Source organism: Ursus arctos, unplaced genomic scaffold (assembly GCF_023065955.2).
Source record: "Ursus arctos isolate Adak ecotype North America unplaced genomic scaffold, UrsArc2.0 scaffold_16, whole genome shotgun sequence".
NCBI classification, from domain to species: domain Eukaryota; kingdom Metazoa; phylum Chordata; class Mammalia; order Carnivora; family Ursidae; genus Ursus; species Ursus arctos.
This window is the reverse complement of record NW_026622830.1, coordinates 37,370,256-37,386,706: the sequence shown is the minus strand read 5'-3', so window position 1 is coordinate 37,386,706 and position 16,451 is coordinate 37,370,256. Positions and strand designations below refer to the sequence as shown.

Sequence of the window (16,451 nt, the reverse complement as noted above, 5' to 3'; positions counted from 1 at the left end):
TCATAGGCAGAATCTTTTAAATCCAGTGGATAGAATATAAATAACCCAATAGTATAAAGCAATGCATGGTAAGTAAAAGGGTAGGTATTATTTTGTGAAATTTCATTTATAAAGAAATGTATGTACTAAGTGACAACACGTGGAACTTTTTAGTTTTGTTTTTGTTATATTGTGATTCATGGTCAAAAAGTTTGAAAAATACTCAGTGTAGATGGTTCCACATCTCCCATGTAGAGCTTCTTCCTTTGTTTTTAATCGTTGCATAGTATTCCACTATATAGAGTACCATAGTTATTTATATATACTCCCACCAATAGGCAACTGAGCTATTTCCAGTTTCTTTTTTTTTTTTAATAATGATTTTTTATTATATTATGTTAGTCACCATACAGTACATCCCCTATTTCCAGTTTCTTCCTAATTAAAACTACTTCAATGAATATCTTTGTATAAATATGTTATTTCATACATATAAAAGCATATCTATAGAATAATTACCTAGAAGTAGAATTACTAGGTCAAAGAGTATGTCATTTTAATAACTACAGTCAGTCCTCAGTATTTGCAGATTTCATATTTGCTAATTTTTCTACTTGCTGAAACTTATTTGTAATTTCAAAATCAGTCATTTGTAGGCACATGCAGAGTGGTGAAGAATTTGAGTAATCTGACATGCACATTCCCAGCTGAGATGAACAAGGTGATGCTCTGCCTTCATGGCTCAGCTCTCATAACTCTAAAGAAGCATCCTCTTTGTAGCCTGTTTAATGTCATGTATTTCACATTTTTGTGCCTTTGCTGTTGATTTCACTGTGTAAAATGGCCCTGAATCAGCTCAGCAACACCATCAATTATAATAACATTCATGTTATTGGAATCCTAGAAGAAGAGAAAGAAGAGCAGACAGAAAATTTATTTGAAGAAATAATAGCCAAAAACTTCCTGAATCTAGGGAAGGAAACAGAAATCCAGATCCAGGACATAAAGAGATTCCCCCCAACAAAATCAACCCAGGGAGGTCCACCCCAAGATGTACAGTAATTAAGATGGCAAAAAGTAGTGATAAAGTGAGAATTTCAAAAGCAGCAAGAGAAAAGAAAGCCGTTACAAACAAGGGAAACCTCCATTGAGGCTATCAGTTGATTTTTCAACAGAAACTTTACAGGCCAGAAAGAAGTAGCATGATATATTCAAAGTGCTGAAAGGAAACAGTCTACAGCCAAGAATACTCTCCAGCAAGGCTGTCCTTCAGAATAGAAGGAGAGATAAGCACTTTCCCAGACAAACAAAAGTTAAAGTTCATGACTACTAAACCAGCCCTAAAAAATGTTTGAGTTGAAAGAAAAGACCATAAGCAAGAGTAAGAAAAGTAGGAAGCACAAAAGTGGTAAAAATAAGTATATCTGTAAAAATCAGTCAAGGGACTCACAAAATAAAAGGATGTAAAGTATGACACCATATACCTAAAATGTGGGGAGGAGAGGAGTAAAAAATGAGTTCAAACTTAAGCAACCATCAACTTAATGTAGACTTCGATATGCAGAAGATGTCATATCCAAACCGAAAGGTAACCAAAAATCAAAAACCAGTAACAGATATGCAAAAAATAAAGAGAAAGGAATCCAAGTATATCACTAAAGAAAGCCAACTAATTCAAGAGAAGAGAGCAAAAGAAAGGAACAGAGAAAAGCTACAAAAACAACCATAAAACAAGTAACAAAATGGCAACAAATGCATACCTAACAACAATTACTTTGAATGTAAATGTACCAAACACTCCAATCAGAAGACACAGGGTGATGGAATGGATTATAAAAAAAAAAAAAAAAAAAAAAACCCATCTATATGCTGCCTAAAAGGGAGTCATTTCAGACCTAAAGGCACATATGGATTGAAAGTGAAAGGATGGAGAAGCATCTACCACACACAAATGGATGTGAAAAGAAAGCCAGGGTAGCAATACTTACATAGGACAGAATAGAGTTTTGTTTTTGTTTTTTAAAGAGAAAGAGAGAGAGCATAGACAAGGGGGAGGGGCAGAAGGAGAGAGTGAGAGAGAATCCCAAGCCAACTCATACCCAGCGTGGAGCCCAATGTGGGGCTTGATCCCATGACCCCAATATCATGACCTGAGCTGAAATCAAGAGTTAGATACTTAACTGACTGAGCCACCCAGGTGCCCCTGGGCCAAAATAGACTTTTTTTTTTTTTTAAAGATTTTATTTATTTATTTGACAGAGAGACAGCCAGCGAGAGAGGGAACACAAGCTGGAGGAGTGGGAGAGGAAGAAGCAGGCTCCCAGTGGAGGAGCCTGATGTGGGGCTCAATCCCAGAATGCCAGGATCACGCCCTGAGCCGAAGGCAGATGCTTAACGACTGTGCTACCCAGGCACCCCCAAAATAGACCTTTTTTTTTTTTTTTTAAGATTTTATTTATTTATTCGACAGAGATAGAGATAGCCAGCAAGAGAGGGAACACAAGCAGGGGGAGTGGGAGAGGAAGAAGCAGGCTCATAGCAGAGGAGCCTGATGTGGGGCTCGATCCCAGAATGCCAGGATCACGCCCTGAGCCAAAGGCAGACGCCCAACCGCTGTGCCACCCAGGTGCCCCCCAAAATAGACTTTAAAACAAAGACTGTGACAAGAGACAGACGCTATATAATCATTAAAGGCACAATCCAACAAGAAGATATAACAATTGTAAATATTTATGCAACCACATGGGAGCACCCAAATACTTAAAGCAGTTAATAACAAACATAAAGGAACTAATCAGTAGACATCAGTTCAAACATCTGTCCAATTACATCAGTGGACATCTGTCCAAACAGAACATCATCCAAACAGAAAATCAACAAGTAAACAGTGGCTTTGAATGACACATTGGACAAGACAGATTTAACAGATAAATTCAGAACATTCCATCCTTAAACAGCAGAATACACGTTCTTTTCAAGTGCGCGTGGAACATTCTCCAGAATAGATCACTTATTAGCCCACAAAACAAATCTCAACATGTTCAAAGAGATTGAAATCATTCCATGCATTTCTTCTCACCACAATGCTATGAAACTAGAAATCAACCATAAGAAAAAAATCTGGAAAGAGAACAAACACATGGAGGTTAAATAACATGCTACTAAAGAATGAATGGGTCAACCAAGAAATCAAAGAGGAAATAAAAAAAATACATGGAGACAAATAAAAATGAAAACACAACAGTCTGAAATATTTGGGATGCAGCAAAAGCTGTTTTAAAAGGGAAGGTTATAGCAATACAGGCCTATCTCAAGAAGCAGGAAAAATCTCAAACAACCTAACCTTACACCTAAAGAAGCTAGAAATAGAACAAATGAAACCCCAAACCCGTAGAAGGAAATAAATATTAGAGCAGAAATGAATGAAATAAACTAAAAACTACAACAGTGACAACAATAGAACAGATCAGTGAATGCAGGAGCTGGTTCTTTGAAAAGATCAACAAAATTGATAATCATAAGCCAGGCTCATCAAAAAGAGAGAGGGGGCATCTGGGTGGCTCAGTTGATTGAACATCTGACTCTTGGTCTCAGCTCAGGTCTTGATCTCAGGGTCATGTGTTCAAGCCCCACATTGGACTCCATGGTGGGTGTGGAACCTATTTAAAAACAAAACAAAAATTTTAAAAAAGTGAGAGAGAACTCAAACAAAATCAGAAATGAAAGAGGAGAAGTAACAAATGACACCACAGAAATACAAAGGATTCTAAGAGAATATTATGGAAAATTATATTCAAACAAATGGACAACCTAGAAGAAATGGATAAATTCCTAGAAACATATAACCTACCAGGAAGAAATAGAAACCAAACTACAAGGAAGAAATAGGAACCAAACTACCAAGAAGAATAGAAAATTTGAACAGATTGATTATCAGCAAAATATTGAATCACTAATCAATAAACTCCCAACAAACTAAAGTCCAGGACCATATGGCTTCACAGGCGAATTCTACCAAACATTTAAAGAAGCAGTAATACCTCTTCTTCTCAAACTATTCCAAAAAATAGAAAAGGAAGGAAAACTTCCAAATTTATTCTGTGAGGCTTACATTAGCTGATACTAAAACCAGGTAAAAATACTACAAGAAAATTAAGGAGGGCACATATTGCATGGTGCACTTGGTGTTACACGCAAATAATGAATCATGGAACATTACATCAAAAATTAAGGATATACTGTATGGTGACTAACATAACATAAAAAATTATTACAAAAAAGAAAAGAGAACTACAGACCAATATCTCTGATGAACATACATGTAAAAATCCTCAACAAAATACTAGCAAGCTGAATCCAACAATACATTTAAAAAATCATTCACCACAAGCAAGTGGCATTTATTCCCAGGATGTAGGCGTGGTTCAGTATTCACAAATCAGTATGATTCATCACATCAACAAGAGAAAGGATAAAAACCATATGATCATTTCAATAGATGCAGACAAAGCATTTGACAAAATACATTCATTCATGATAAAAACCCTCAACAAAGTAGGTTTAGAGGGAACATACCTCAACATAATAAAGGCTATAAATGAAAAACACATTGACTGCTGAATGGATAAAGAAGATGTGGTATATATACACAATGGAATATTACTCAGCCATCAAAAAGAACGAAATCTTGCCATTTGCAATGACGTGGATGGATCTAGTGTATTATGCTAAGTGAAAGAAGTCATTCAGAGAAAGACAAATACCATATGATTCCACTCATATGTGGAATTTAAGAAACAAAACAGATGAACATATGAGAAGGGGAAAAATAGAGAGGGAAACAAACCATAGGAGACTTAACAATAGAGAACAAACTCTATTGAGAACTAACTCAATAAAATAGAGTTTGTTCTCTATTGTTAAGAACAAACTGAGGGTTGATGGAGGGATGTGGGTGGGGGATGGGCTACATGGGTGTTGGGTATAAAAGAGGGCACTTGTGATGAGCACTGGGTGTTGTATGTAAGTGATGAATCACTGAATTTTATTCCAGAAATCAATATTGCACTGTATGTTAACCAAAATTTAAATAAAAATTGAAATTAAAAATATTCTTAAAAATAAATAAAAATAAAAGCTTTTCTTAAGAGAGAAATATTTAAGAGTTGTGTTGTGTTTGATGTTTTGTTGGTCCTTTGGTGTTTTTAATGAATTTAATCCTCTTGATATACAATACTAATTATAAATCTTTCTAAGCTGTGTAAATTTCAAAGCAATGGAACAATGGAAGGTTGCCAGGTTTTGGAATCCAAAAGTCCCGTTTGAATTGTAGTTTGTGCACTTACTAAAATGACCTAAGCCATGTTACTTACCTGCTCTTAGCCTCAGATTCCCCATCCAGGCTTTACTGAGTTCTATTACAAAAGACAGTGCCTGGCATATGATGGATTCTCAGTGTTACTTCTTCTCTCTCCTGCTTCCCTAAAGCCCTTGACCAAGAAATATTTTGTTAAATTAGCTTGAGTTAAGACATACACTTAAATAAATAGAATTTCTTTTCAAAAACATTCTATAATTTAAATTGTAAACGATTTCTGTTGAGTTTCTCAAGTTAGTCTGAACTGGTAACTCATACATACATATTTGAATTGTAGGTATTAAAAATAGTGTGTCAGTACAATGCACATTGCAAAGATACATTTTTTGGTAATAAATGTTTGTGAAAAGAGTAAATGAAGATTGAATTTCTAGACAGAGTTACTTTCTTTAAGAACTCCTAAACTATGTCTGGAAACTGCACTGGAAACCCTTCAATATAAAAACAATTATTTAGTGAAGTCAGTCACTGTACCCAATTTATCCTGTTTCATAATTCTAAATTTTTTATATATTACATTTCCTTAAAGCAGGCTACGTTTTTAGAGAGAGTAATGCATTTAAAATAAGCACAATTGTGTCTTAAAAAATAAAGTGTAATGTTTTTATCTTTTACTTTCATAATTAAATCAACTATATTTCCATGTATTTTTCTTTCCATGGCTAATTCATGAGCCACCTTAACATTTGGGGCATAAGGAGTATGAAGTCACAACTTTAGAAATGCCTTAACTTTGTATTGAAATACAATGGCTTTGTCACTACACTGAGGAAATTCAGTAAGACTTGAATGCCTTTGCTCTATTAGGCAATTTAGAATATCCCAGACCTTGCTCTGGACTTCGGGATTTTTGAAGTTCAAAGCAGATGTGTGAGGAAGAAAAAACATCTGTTAAAGAGAACTTGCTTCATTGCGTGACGCTGTTTTCCTGCACCCTTCAGTGGAGCGTCTGTTGAGCAGGTTGGCAGGTTTGATAATTAATTAATGATGAGGGAATGAGCCACGTATCTGAGGAACTCAGTTGTGCCCCTTACTGCTTCTTTCTTCCCCACATGTCTGGCAAAGCCTTCAGAGTCTAGGATCACTGATCCCACAGTTGTGTCTCAACTCAAACACTTGTCTTCAGGCTTAATTAGCTCAGAGATATAAACAGATGGATGGCCTGGGACCCAGAGGGTTTAGTGTTGAGCAATGCAGTTTTATTATCAGGGAGTTTTGAAATTTTTGTTGGAGGGGTACATCAAAACTTTAAAAATGCCTTAAAAAAAAAAAACCATAGAATTGTGAAAGTATATACTTGAAGGTGACAGGGTTTTGTGTATATCTCTATGTTTGTGGATTTTCCTTTTTGTAACTTTTTATTTAGATATAATTTCAAACTTACAGAAAAGTTGCAAAAATAGTTCAAGGGACACGCACTATTCCTTTACCCAAATTCACCCATTGTTTTTATTTTCCCCCATTTGTTTTTCCATCCTCACTCCTTCCTTCTCCTCTCTTCCCTCTACACACACACACACACACACACACACACACACACACACACACACACTGAAATGTGCATTTTTTCCCTGAACTATTTGAAGTCAAGATGGATGTCAGCTATCTTTACTCCTAATACTTCAGTGTATATTTCTTAAGGACAGGCCATTCTTCTAAATAATCACAGTACAGTTATCAAAATCATAAAATTTAATATTGATACAGCATTATCTAATCCATAGTCCCTTTTAAAATTTCATCAATTGTCTCAATAATGTCCCTATGACACCTCCCCAGACCAATGTAGGATAACACATTGCATTTAGTTGTCATATCTCCTTTAAATGGAAACAGTTTCTCAACTTCCTTTGTATGTTTTGACTTTGACATATTTGAAGAGTTCAAACCAGTTATTTAATAGTGTTCCGGGATCAGATTTGTGTGGTGTTTCCTCATACAGCCTGGGTTCTGCAGTTTTGGCAGAAGACCACAGAAGTGGTGGTGTCCCACAGTATCTTATCAGGATGCGCATGGTGTTGATTTTCCCTTAATTGGTGATGTGAGTTTTGGTCATTTGATTAAGGAGGGCTTCATTGGTTTCTCCACAGTGAACTTACACTTTCCCTCGTTACATTTAGTAAGAACTTTATGGAGAGATACTTTGAGACTACGTAAATAGCTTGCTCCTGTTCTAATTGTCTCACACTAGTTTTACCAACCATGATGGTTTTCTGTTTTTTCTTTTGTATTTATTAGTAGGCATTCTACAAGGAAGAGCTTTCTCTTCTTCCCCATTTATTTATTCACTCATTTATTTGCATTAGTATGGGCTCATTGGTTCTTATTGTATTAAATGGTGATAATTCATTATTTATTTTGATATTTAGTTTGACACTGATTTGGCCAGTGGGATCCCCTTCAGGCTGACGCCTGTGTCAGTTTGATAAGTTGTCATCATTCTTTGAGCACTTCCTTACTTTCTGGCATAATAAGATGTTCCAGATTCATTTTATATTTTCTCTGCCCCAGCCCTGGAATGAACATTCTCCAAAGAGTCCTGGTTGCTTTTTATGGAGAATGGTATTTAGAAACCAAGATTGTGTGTGTGTGTGTGTGTGTGTGTGTGTGTGTGTGTGTGTGTGTTACTGTTAAAGGAAACTACGGAAACTACGTTATGGAATATTACATGTGCTAAATCATTGTGTACTGTATGTATGAGTATGTGGTGCATGTGTGTAAGGCTACAAGTTTCAAACAGAAGAGCATTTATTTTACATGTAATAATCATAAGTTTTGACAAGAAAGAAATACATTTTTCATTTCACAGTAAATGGCATTACAGTTTTGAGTACTAAATCATCTTGACATTTATGAAGGACCAAATGGAAAGTAGGGAACTGAGTGTGTTAAAATATAAAGCTATCTTTAACTGTTCTATTAAAAAGCAAAGATTTATTTTCCATCTGTGATCTGAATGTGCCTATTTGTGTTCTCTTCCACGGCAGTGGAATTTCTGTGGAGCCACACGACAGAGAGCATGTGTGTTGGATATATGTCAGCCCAGGATGGGAAAGCCAAGGTAAGCGGGAAAACTGGGGCATAACCTGAAAACCTTGCAGCTGTTGCATGAACCTCTAACCAGTTAAGCTGATAAAAATGTATTTTTTTCAGCCTCTATGGGGCAGTAGCTCTGTGATCTTTATGAGAATCTGATTAAGAACAGTTAATGACCCCAAAGAAAAACAGCCGATCTTTTTAGCTTTTGATGACAGAGCAGGGGAGATTAGGAAACACCACCCTCCCCCTTTATTTTCATCTTGTTCTTCCTCATCCATTGTGAATAACTGGAAAAGAAGAAACTGGGGATTGGGAAGAGAAAATGGGAGTAGAGCTGATGGGCTGACAGGGCTGAGTGATTTTGCAGGGAGTGTTGGAATAGATCAAGGAGACTGAGGTAAAGAAAAGAAAGCTGAGTGCTTAGACAGCACCATGCATATGCAAGAAAAGAGGTGGCCAAGGTGCTTGCACATATGACTTGTTTAGTGCTCCGGTGTGTCGTGGCATGCCCTGGCCTTGTGTCCTCATGAGCAGAGTCAAAGGTCTGTGCCCTGTGTGACACATGCCTGTGGCATGCGTCCTTCAGTGAGTCACAACAATCACACAGACATACACAGCTACTCATGAATTGCTTGGTTTCCCTGCATCCATGATGGATGAGTCTATATAAGAAATATAATTTATGGATTTTAGTTTTTACTGGCCTCATGTTCTTCTTCATAACATTTTTTTTAGAAACAGCTGTGGCATATGATGTTTACTTGGTATTAAAGTATTTAATACCTCAATTGCAAAGCTGTGAAGTTGGGCAGCCCCTTTTTTAAAGGACATAATTTACTTTGCAATTTGGAAATATAAGGCAACTTCTGATATAAATGTCCAATGTAGATTGAATCATTAACAAATTAAGGATACATGTAACAAATTAAGGATACATGTCAGTTTATTGCTTATTTATTGGTCATGTAACTAACCCATCCAGTGTGGCCTCTGTATATTATGCAGCAAGCCAGTAGCATCACAAGGCTTTTGTGAGTACAGCATACAAGAGCATTTCATCAAAGATTGGCTTATATATGTAACAATATTACTGAGTTCTCCTCCTCTTTGTCTTACCCTCATCTAATACCATTTTTATATTGTACTAGTATATTTATTTCGTAAGAGAATGCACAGAGATTGCTTTGTTTGATAGTGTATATGGAAGGAAATAATAGTTTTTTGTTTTAATGGTGATTTTTGAGGGATGCCTGGATGGCTCAGTCCCTTAAGCATCTGACTTTTGATTTCAGCTCAGGTCATGAACTGACGTTTTTGAGTTTAAGCCCTGTGTCGGGTTCTGTGCTGGGCGTGGAGCCTGCTTAAGATTCTCTCCCTCTGCTCCTCACCCCCCCCAAACACTTGTTCTCTCTCTCTAAGAAAATAAAAAAAATAAAAAATAAAGATGATTTTCGAGTTTAGAGTAACATTGCCTAATAGAATTTTCTGTGATGACTGAAATGTTTTATATTTATATTATGTTGTCCAGTAGGTTAGCCACTAGTCACATGTGGCTATTGAGCAGCTGAAATATAGCTAGTATGCCTGAGGAACAGAATTTTAAATTAGTTGAAATTTAATTTAAATTACTTATTTTTAATTTAGATAGCCACGTGTGGTGAAATGACTACTGTATTGAACTGCACAGACTTAAAGAATGAGTGGAAAAAATGGTTATTCAAAAAAGTATTTTCAGAACATTCTTTTCTTCCCAATGACAAAACCATTCCCAAATATAAAATAAGCCTGAGAAGCCACAGCATTGGCTTGCAGCCATTTAAGTTTCTCTGACCCCTTACATATTGACTCTGAGCTAAAATTGCTTTTTAACAAAAGAACATATATGAGGTGGACTTTAGTATTAAAGCCAGTCTGATGGGGGTACCATCATGTTATTAAGTCCCTCGTGCGGAAATGTTCTAGTTATCCCTGCTGGTGGCCTGTGGAAGACACCTTAACTATTTAACATGAAATATGGGTAGTAAAGAGAGTGGAGAGTCTTGCATTGAGCCCAAAGATGTTTGGCCTCTAGTTGCATTGCTTGACATCTGGTGGACGTGGTTTTCATATTGCTGGTAAATTCTCCAGCTGGTAGTCTTGATTGGGCCAACAGATACAGCTGCTCCTCTTGCCTCACTTGTAAATTATGTTTTTGACCTTCCTTGCAGAGAGTTAATCCCTCTCCCTTTCTTCCTCCTTTGAGCCTGTGGCTACAAATGCTTTCCAGAAAGAAAAAAAACCCCAAACACTAATGCTTTGGCTGCTGAGTTCTAGTGATCAAAAAAACCCATCTCTTCTGTCATAAAGGCTGGAATTTTATTGTATTGCAAGTAAGACAATGTTATAAATGAGAAGCTGGGCTCAAAAGAGAAAGGGGCTATAGCAAAGTTTGTATTCCTTTTAAGAGAGTTAGCTTTTGGCCTATTCCTCTGGTTTCCTGACTTCTATGAAAAAAATTGTTGAATTAATGGCATGCCCGTTCAGCATGATGACTGGTTTGTGAAACATGCTCTCACATAATGTTGAGATCCATGGTAGCAAATGAGAAAGAAGGCATCTTTAAAAACTAAAACTAAAACAAAACAAAACCCCAAACCAAACAACAACAAACACACACATTTTTTAAATTTAAAAACTATTTCTAAAAAGTTATTTTTTTTCTTTTCTTTCTTTTTCTTTTTCTTTTTTTTTTTTAATTTGGCCTTCTTGTTACCAAACTCAGAAACTAAAGCCACCTAGCTATTTGAACATTTTATATAAGCTAGCTTTATTCAGTCCAAGTTAAGGTCTTGAATTAAAGCTTACCTCAAAATCATAGTGCTTTAAAAAGGCTGGATAATAAATATTATTGTAAACAGAGTCCATATACAATTTGAATAAATAGAGGTAGATTCTTTCACAAATTTCTTTCTTTTCTTCTCTTTTTTATAGATCATTCTTTTAATTATATCATTTAATTTCTAAACTTTCTGTAGCATAAGTTAAAGAGATTTTTTTATTAAACCAAAATTAGGGCATTGATACCAGTTAAATTTAAAAATCAGATTGCCTATATCCTACCCAGATAGTAGTTAATGAACAGTTTTTAATAAACACCCAGTGTGCATGGACTACTGTAATAAAAACAGATGTTAAAACTGGCATGGAACTTATTGAAGTGTAATAAGTAAAACCTAGGTTTGTTTTACTATGTAGAGGTCACTTTTTATAACAATAGTGAAAATACTGTTATAAAAATTCATTCTTAAGGAAGAGCAGACTGTTTTATGGTTTAAAGTGTCTCCCCACAGATTTCTTATTAGTTGCAGAGCAAAATAATAAATATATAATGGGGAAACCAGGCAACAACTTGACCTTGTGTTCAAAATTAATGTGACCGGTGAGGGGCAGATGGACATCATGTGCCTCTGGATGTGATAACCTGAGAAAGACACAACATCACTTTTGTAGTATTCCATCTGGAAGTGCATAACCTGAATCTAATCACAAGGAAACGTCAGACAAATCTAAAATGAGGAACATTCTATGAAGAAAGAAAAAAGGGACTATATTCTTCAAAAATGTCAGTGTCATAAAAGACAAAGGCTGAGGGAAATGCTCCAGATTAAATAATACTAGAGTCTTTGCAACTAAATGCAGTACCTGATCCTAGACTGGATCCTACATGGGAGGGTAAAAATGCTATAAATGCATTATTAAGTCAATTTACAAAATTGGAATATAGATAGTAAATAAAGATAGTATAGTTTGTTATAACTGTGATATATAAAGAAATATCCTCACTCTTAGAAAATACACACAGAAGTATCTAGGGATAGAGAGCCATAATATATACAATATCTTCTTGATGGTCCAGAAAAAATATATGGATGGATAGATAGCAAATTACAAAGTAATGAAGCAAAATGTTATCAATAGGTGAACCTGGGTAAAGGATGTATGGATGTTCCTTGAACTATTCTATAATTTTGAAATTGTTTTTGCATAGAAGATTTTTAAAATATATCACCCTTGGATATTTGGCACATTTGATTAGTTTTGAAATGAATAAGTATTGGAATGAGTTCAGTGCCAGGCAGTTGGAGCCTGGGTTCTCCCCCCACTCTTTGTACTTAGTGTGATCACTTTGCCTCTTGGGATCTCAGAGACCTCATCTGTAAAACGAGAATAAGATTACCTTACTATACCTTAAGTCCTTTCTGGGACAAAGTATGATAACAACAAAGAAACAAAATCTGTCTTTCTGAATACAGATGACTGGATTCTATTAAGTCCTTGATATATTATGAATATATTGTATATATTATAGATATTTGTATATATTATGACCTATTACCCCCAGATACTTGCTTCCAGTCTGCAAAATTCTAAATTCTACATTCCAGATTACATAAGCAGATATATTGCTATTCAATTTTCAGTAGAATTTTTGCAATCCCTAAATGTAGTGTATCTACTGTTTCTTTCTTTTTTTTTTGAAAATAGTTTCTGAGGCTTTAAAAAAATCTCAATAAACATTTAGAAGGGATAGAAAAGATGGGATTTCTGAGATTTTTTTGTTAGGCTTAATGTACCTCTCAAATAAATCATAGGAGAAAGACAAATATAAAATGGGAGGTAGACAAGAAGGAGTTACCAAAGGAATTGAGAAAGAGATTTCCACTCCCAATTAAGATGAAGAGACTTTTGCTCCTACTCCCAACAATGAGAATGAGCTGGGTAAACTATAAAATCATAAATTTAAAAAATCATCCAAAAAGCTGAATATGCCAGAAAAACCTAAAAGAACTAAGTCCCAGAAAGACTTTTAGGATAGAAAAAAACTCTTGACTGATTTATTTCTGGCAGAACAGTGGGAAGAGGGGTAAAGCTGACATAGAAAAATATAAAGAGAAACCAGCCAAACTTCTAATGAACTATTTATAGCCTCATGTGAACTGGTGTGACAGATTAAAATCCTAAAGAAGCCCCAGTCACACAGTGAGTCTTCACCCATCACCAGTTCTTCCCTATGAAACCTTCACCAAATGGTCACACCAAGGGCTTGGAGCATGGCAAAGAACTGAGAGTGATTCATCAAAGTGTTCAGGATTTGCACCAAGTATGTGGCAGTAACCAAAGAAAGACTGGAGGTAGAGCATGAGAACAGAGACATCTCCCTGAGGTATAGTGGCCCTTTATCAAGTGCAAGGCAGTTGCAAGAGAAGGCTGGGATAAAGAAAAGAAATGAGAAACCTCCCTTATTCCTAGGTATGTAGGACCTTCTAGGGCAAGGCAGCACACTATTGAAGGCTAGTGCCTGGGCAACAGGGTGAAGAAATATGCCATGGCATGGAAAGCTGGGGGAGGTTATCAGGGGCAAAGAGAACACCTAAGCAACTCAGAAATCTGGTGGCTGGGCTATAAAGAGAAATCTCCCATGATTAGCATACTGGCAACTGGATTATAAGACAAAGAGAAGTCTTCAGATTCTCATCAGGGCTCAGATCCCAGACCCTGCTTAAGGGAAATTCCTGATCCAGACCTCAGAATATTAGCCAATAGTGAACTAAATCTAAAACTACCACAAAGCCCAGAACCAGCTCACCTAGAGATTAGAGTGACCCAGAGTCCTAACCTAGAGAGACTGAGGGAGTTTGCCATTTTCTTAGGATAAATGTTATCTATTTTAAATATAATTTACTGTTCTTTTATATGCAGTGTCTGTCATACAATAAAAATTATGAGTCCTCTGGGACACCTGGATGGCTGAGTCAATTACGCAGCCAACTCTTGATTTCACTCAGGTCATGACCTCAGGGTCCTGGGACTGACTCTGCTTTGGGCTCCCCACTCAGTGGGGAATCTGCTTCAGGATTCTCTCTCCCTCTGTCCCTCCCCTTACCCTTTCTCTCTCTAAAATAAATAAATCTTTTTTAAAAAATTATGAGTCCTGAAGAAGCAGAATAAAATCAGTCCATGGAAGCTAATCCCCACAGATGACCTGGATGTTGGACTTAGTGGAGAAGGATTATAAAATAATTATGATAATAATAAAAAGAAATTAAAAAATGGAAATGATATAACTGAAAAATACAATATCAGAAAAAAAGAACTTATTTGATGGGTTTAACAGGAGATTGGGGTAGAAAATATGATTAGTGAACTTGAGAACCAGTCAGTATAAATTGTCCAAATTTAAGCACAAAATAGAAAATGAATTTAAGAAACTGAAGAGAGTGTCTAACCTATGGAACTATGATAACTGGTCTAAAATATGTGCATTTGGAATTATATAGCTGTAAAGTTCTTACATTGTTTATAAGACAGTATGTTAGTGTTTGTAGTTTGAGGTAAGTTAAGGATGCTTTTTAATTTCTAGAATAACAAATTTAAGCATAACAAAATAATAAGTACGAGACATATAAGAAAGTATGCTACAACATACTCAACCAGAAAATAGGTCAGAAAAGAGGAACGGAAAAACAAAGAACATAGACAAATAGAAAACAAATATTGAAAGACTTAAACTCAATTATATCAATAATTACATTAAATGTGAATAAACTAAACCCTCAATTTAAAAAGCAGAGATTTTCATATTGAAAACAATCTCAGAAGACCCAACTATATAGTGTTTATAAGAAATGCACATTAAATAGACTCAGACAAAATTGATAGTAAAAGTATGGGGAAAAATGTATGTGCAAACACTAAGCATAAGAAGGTTGGTGTGGCTATATTAATGTCAGGCATAGGAAACGTTATAAAGCAAGACATTACATATTGACAATATGCCCAGTTCATCAAGAAGACATAAAAATTCTAACAGTGTATGTACCTAGTAAAGGAAGCAAAAATTGAGACAACTATAGGGGAGGAACAGACAAATCTACAATATAGTTGGAAATTTTAACATCCCCCTCTCAGTATTAAGTAGAATAAAAATTAGTAAATAATATGAACAACACTATGATCCAACTTGACCTTGATATTTATAGATACCACACTCAACAAGTTTTTCAAGTTCAGAAGGAATACTCACCAAAAGAAATTGGAAATTATTTCAAATAGAATGATAATGGAAACAATATGTCAGAATTTATAGGATACAATGAGCACATTAAAAGAAAAAGTATATAGGGGCGCCTGGGTAGCACAGCGGTTAAGTGTCTGCCTTCGGCTCAGGGCGTGATCCCGGCGTTATGGGATCGAGCCCCACATCAGGCTCCTCTGCTATGAGCCTGCTTCTTCCTCTCCCACTCCCCCTGCTTATGTTCCCTCTCTTGCTGGCTGTCTCTATCTCTTAATCTTAAAAAAAGAAATCTATCTCTTAATCTTAAAAAAAGAAATCTATCTCTTAATCTTAAAAAAAGAAAAAAGAAAAAGTATATCTTTAAATGCTTATAGTAGAGGAGAAAATTTAAATCAATGTTAAATTTCCATCTTAAGCTTTAAGGAGAATAAATACAAAATAATCGAGATAAAAGGGGAAAAAAGATAACATAGAAAGTTAAAAATAGAGAAAAATCAACAAAGCCATAAATTGGTTCTTTGAAAAAAGTTGGTAAAGAATGGTCAGGAAAGAGAAAATAATACAAATTACCAATATCAAGAATGAAAGGGGAATATCAGTACAGAATCATAGATCCTACAGACATTAAATGGATAATAAAGTGATACAATGAACAACTTTATTACAATACATTCAGTAACTTAGGTGAAATTCATAAATTCCTTGAAAAAACCCAACTTAGGAAATCTAACACAGAAAGTTGGAAATAAGCATATATATATATGCTTATATATAGGCATATATATATATATATGCCTATATATAAGCATATATATATATACATAAGATATTGTATTTATAATCAAAATCTTCTCACAAAAAGGAAAAAAAAACCCACTTCATGCCCAGATGGTTTCACTGGTATGTTTTTTCAGACATTTAAAGAAGAAATAATAAAATCTTTCAACAATTATCTTGGAAGAACAAGGCAGAGGGAATGCTTTCCAACCCATTTTATGATGT

At 35.4% G+C, this 16,451-nt stretch overlaps 1 protein-coding gene across 5 annotated transcripts in view; it reads left to right on the top strand.

Moving 5' to 3' along the window:
* The window catches only part of TASP1 (taspase 1), a 253,010-nt gene that overhangs the window by 209,721 nt on the left and 26,838 nt on the right, over positions 1 to 16,451 (top strand). For all 5 annotated transcript variants that reach the window (XR_003317189.4, XM_026503016.3, XM_044385679.2 and 2 more), the window contains one exon: positions 8,344 to 8,417. Coding sequence is in view for 4 of the 5 variants with exons in the window: in XM_026503016.3 (XP_026358801.1) it covers positions 8,344 to 8,417 (74 nt within the window). In the remaining variant the exon portion in view is untranslated. Of the gene's footprint in view, positions 1 to 8,343; positions 8,418 to 16,451 lie in introns of those variants that run through there.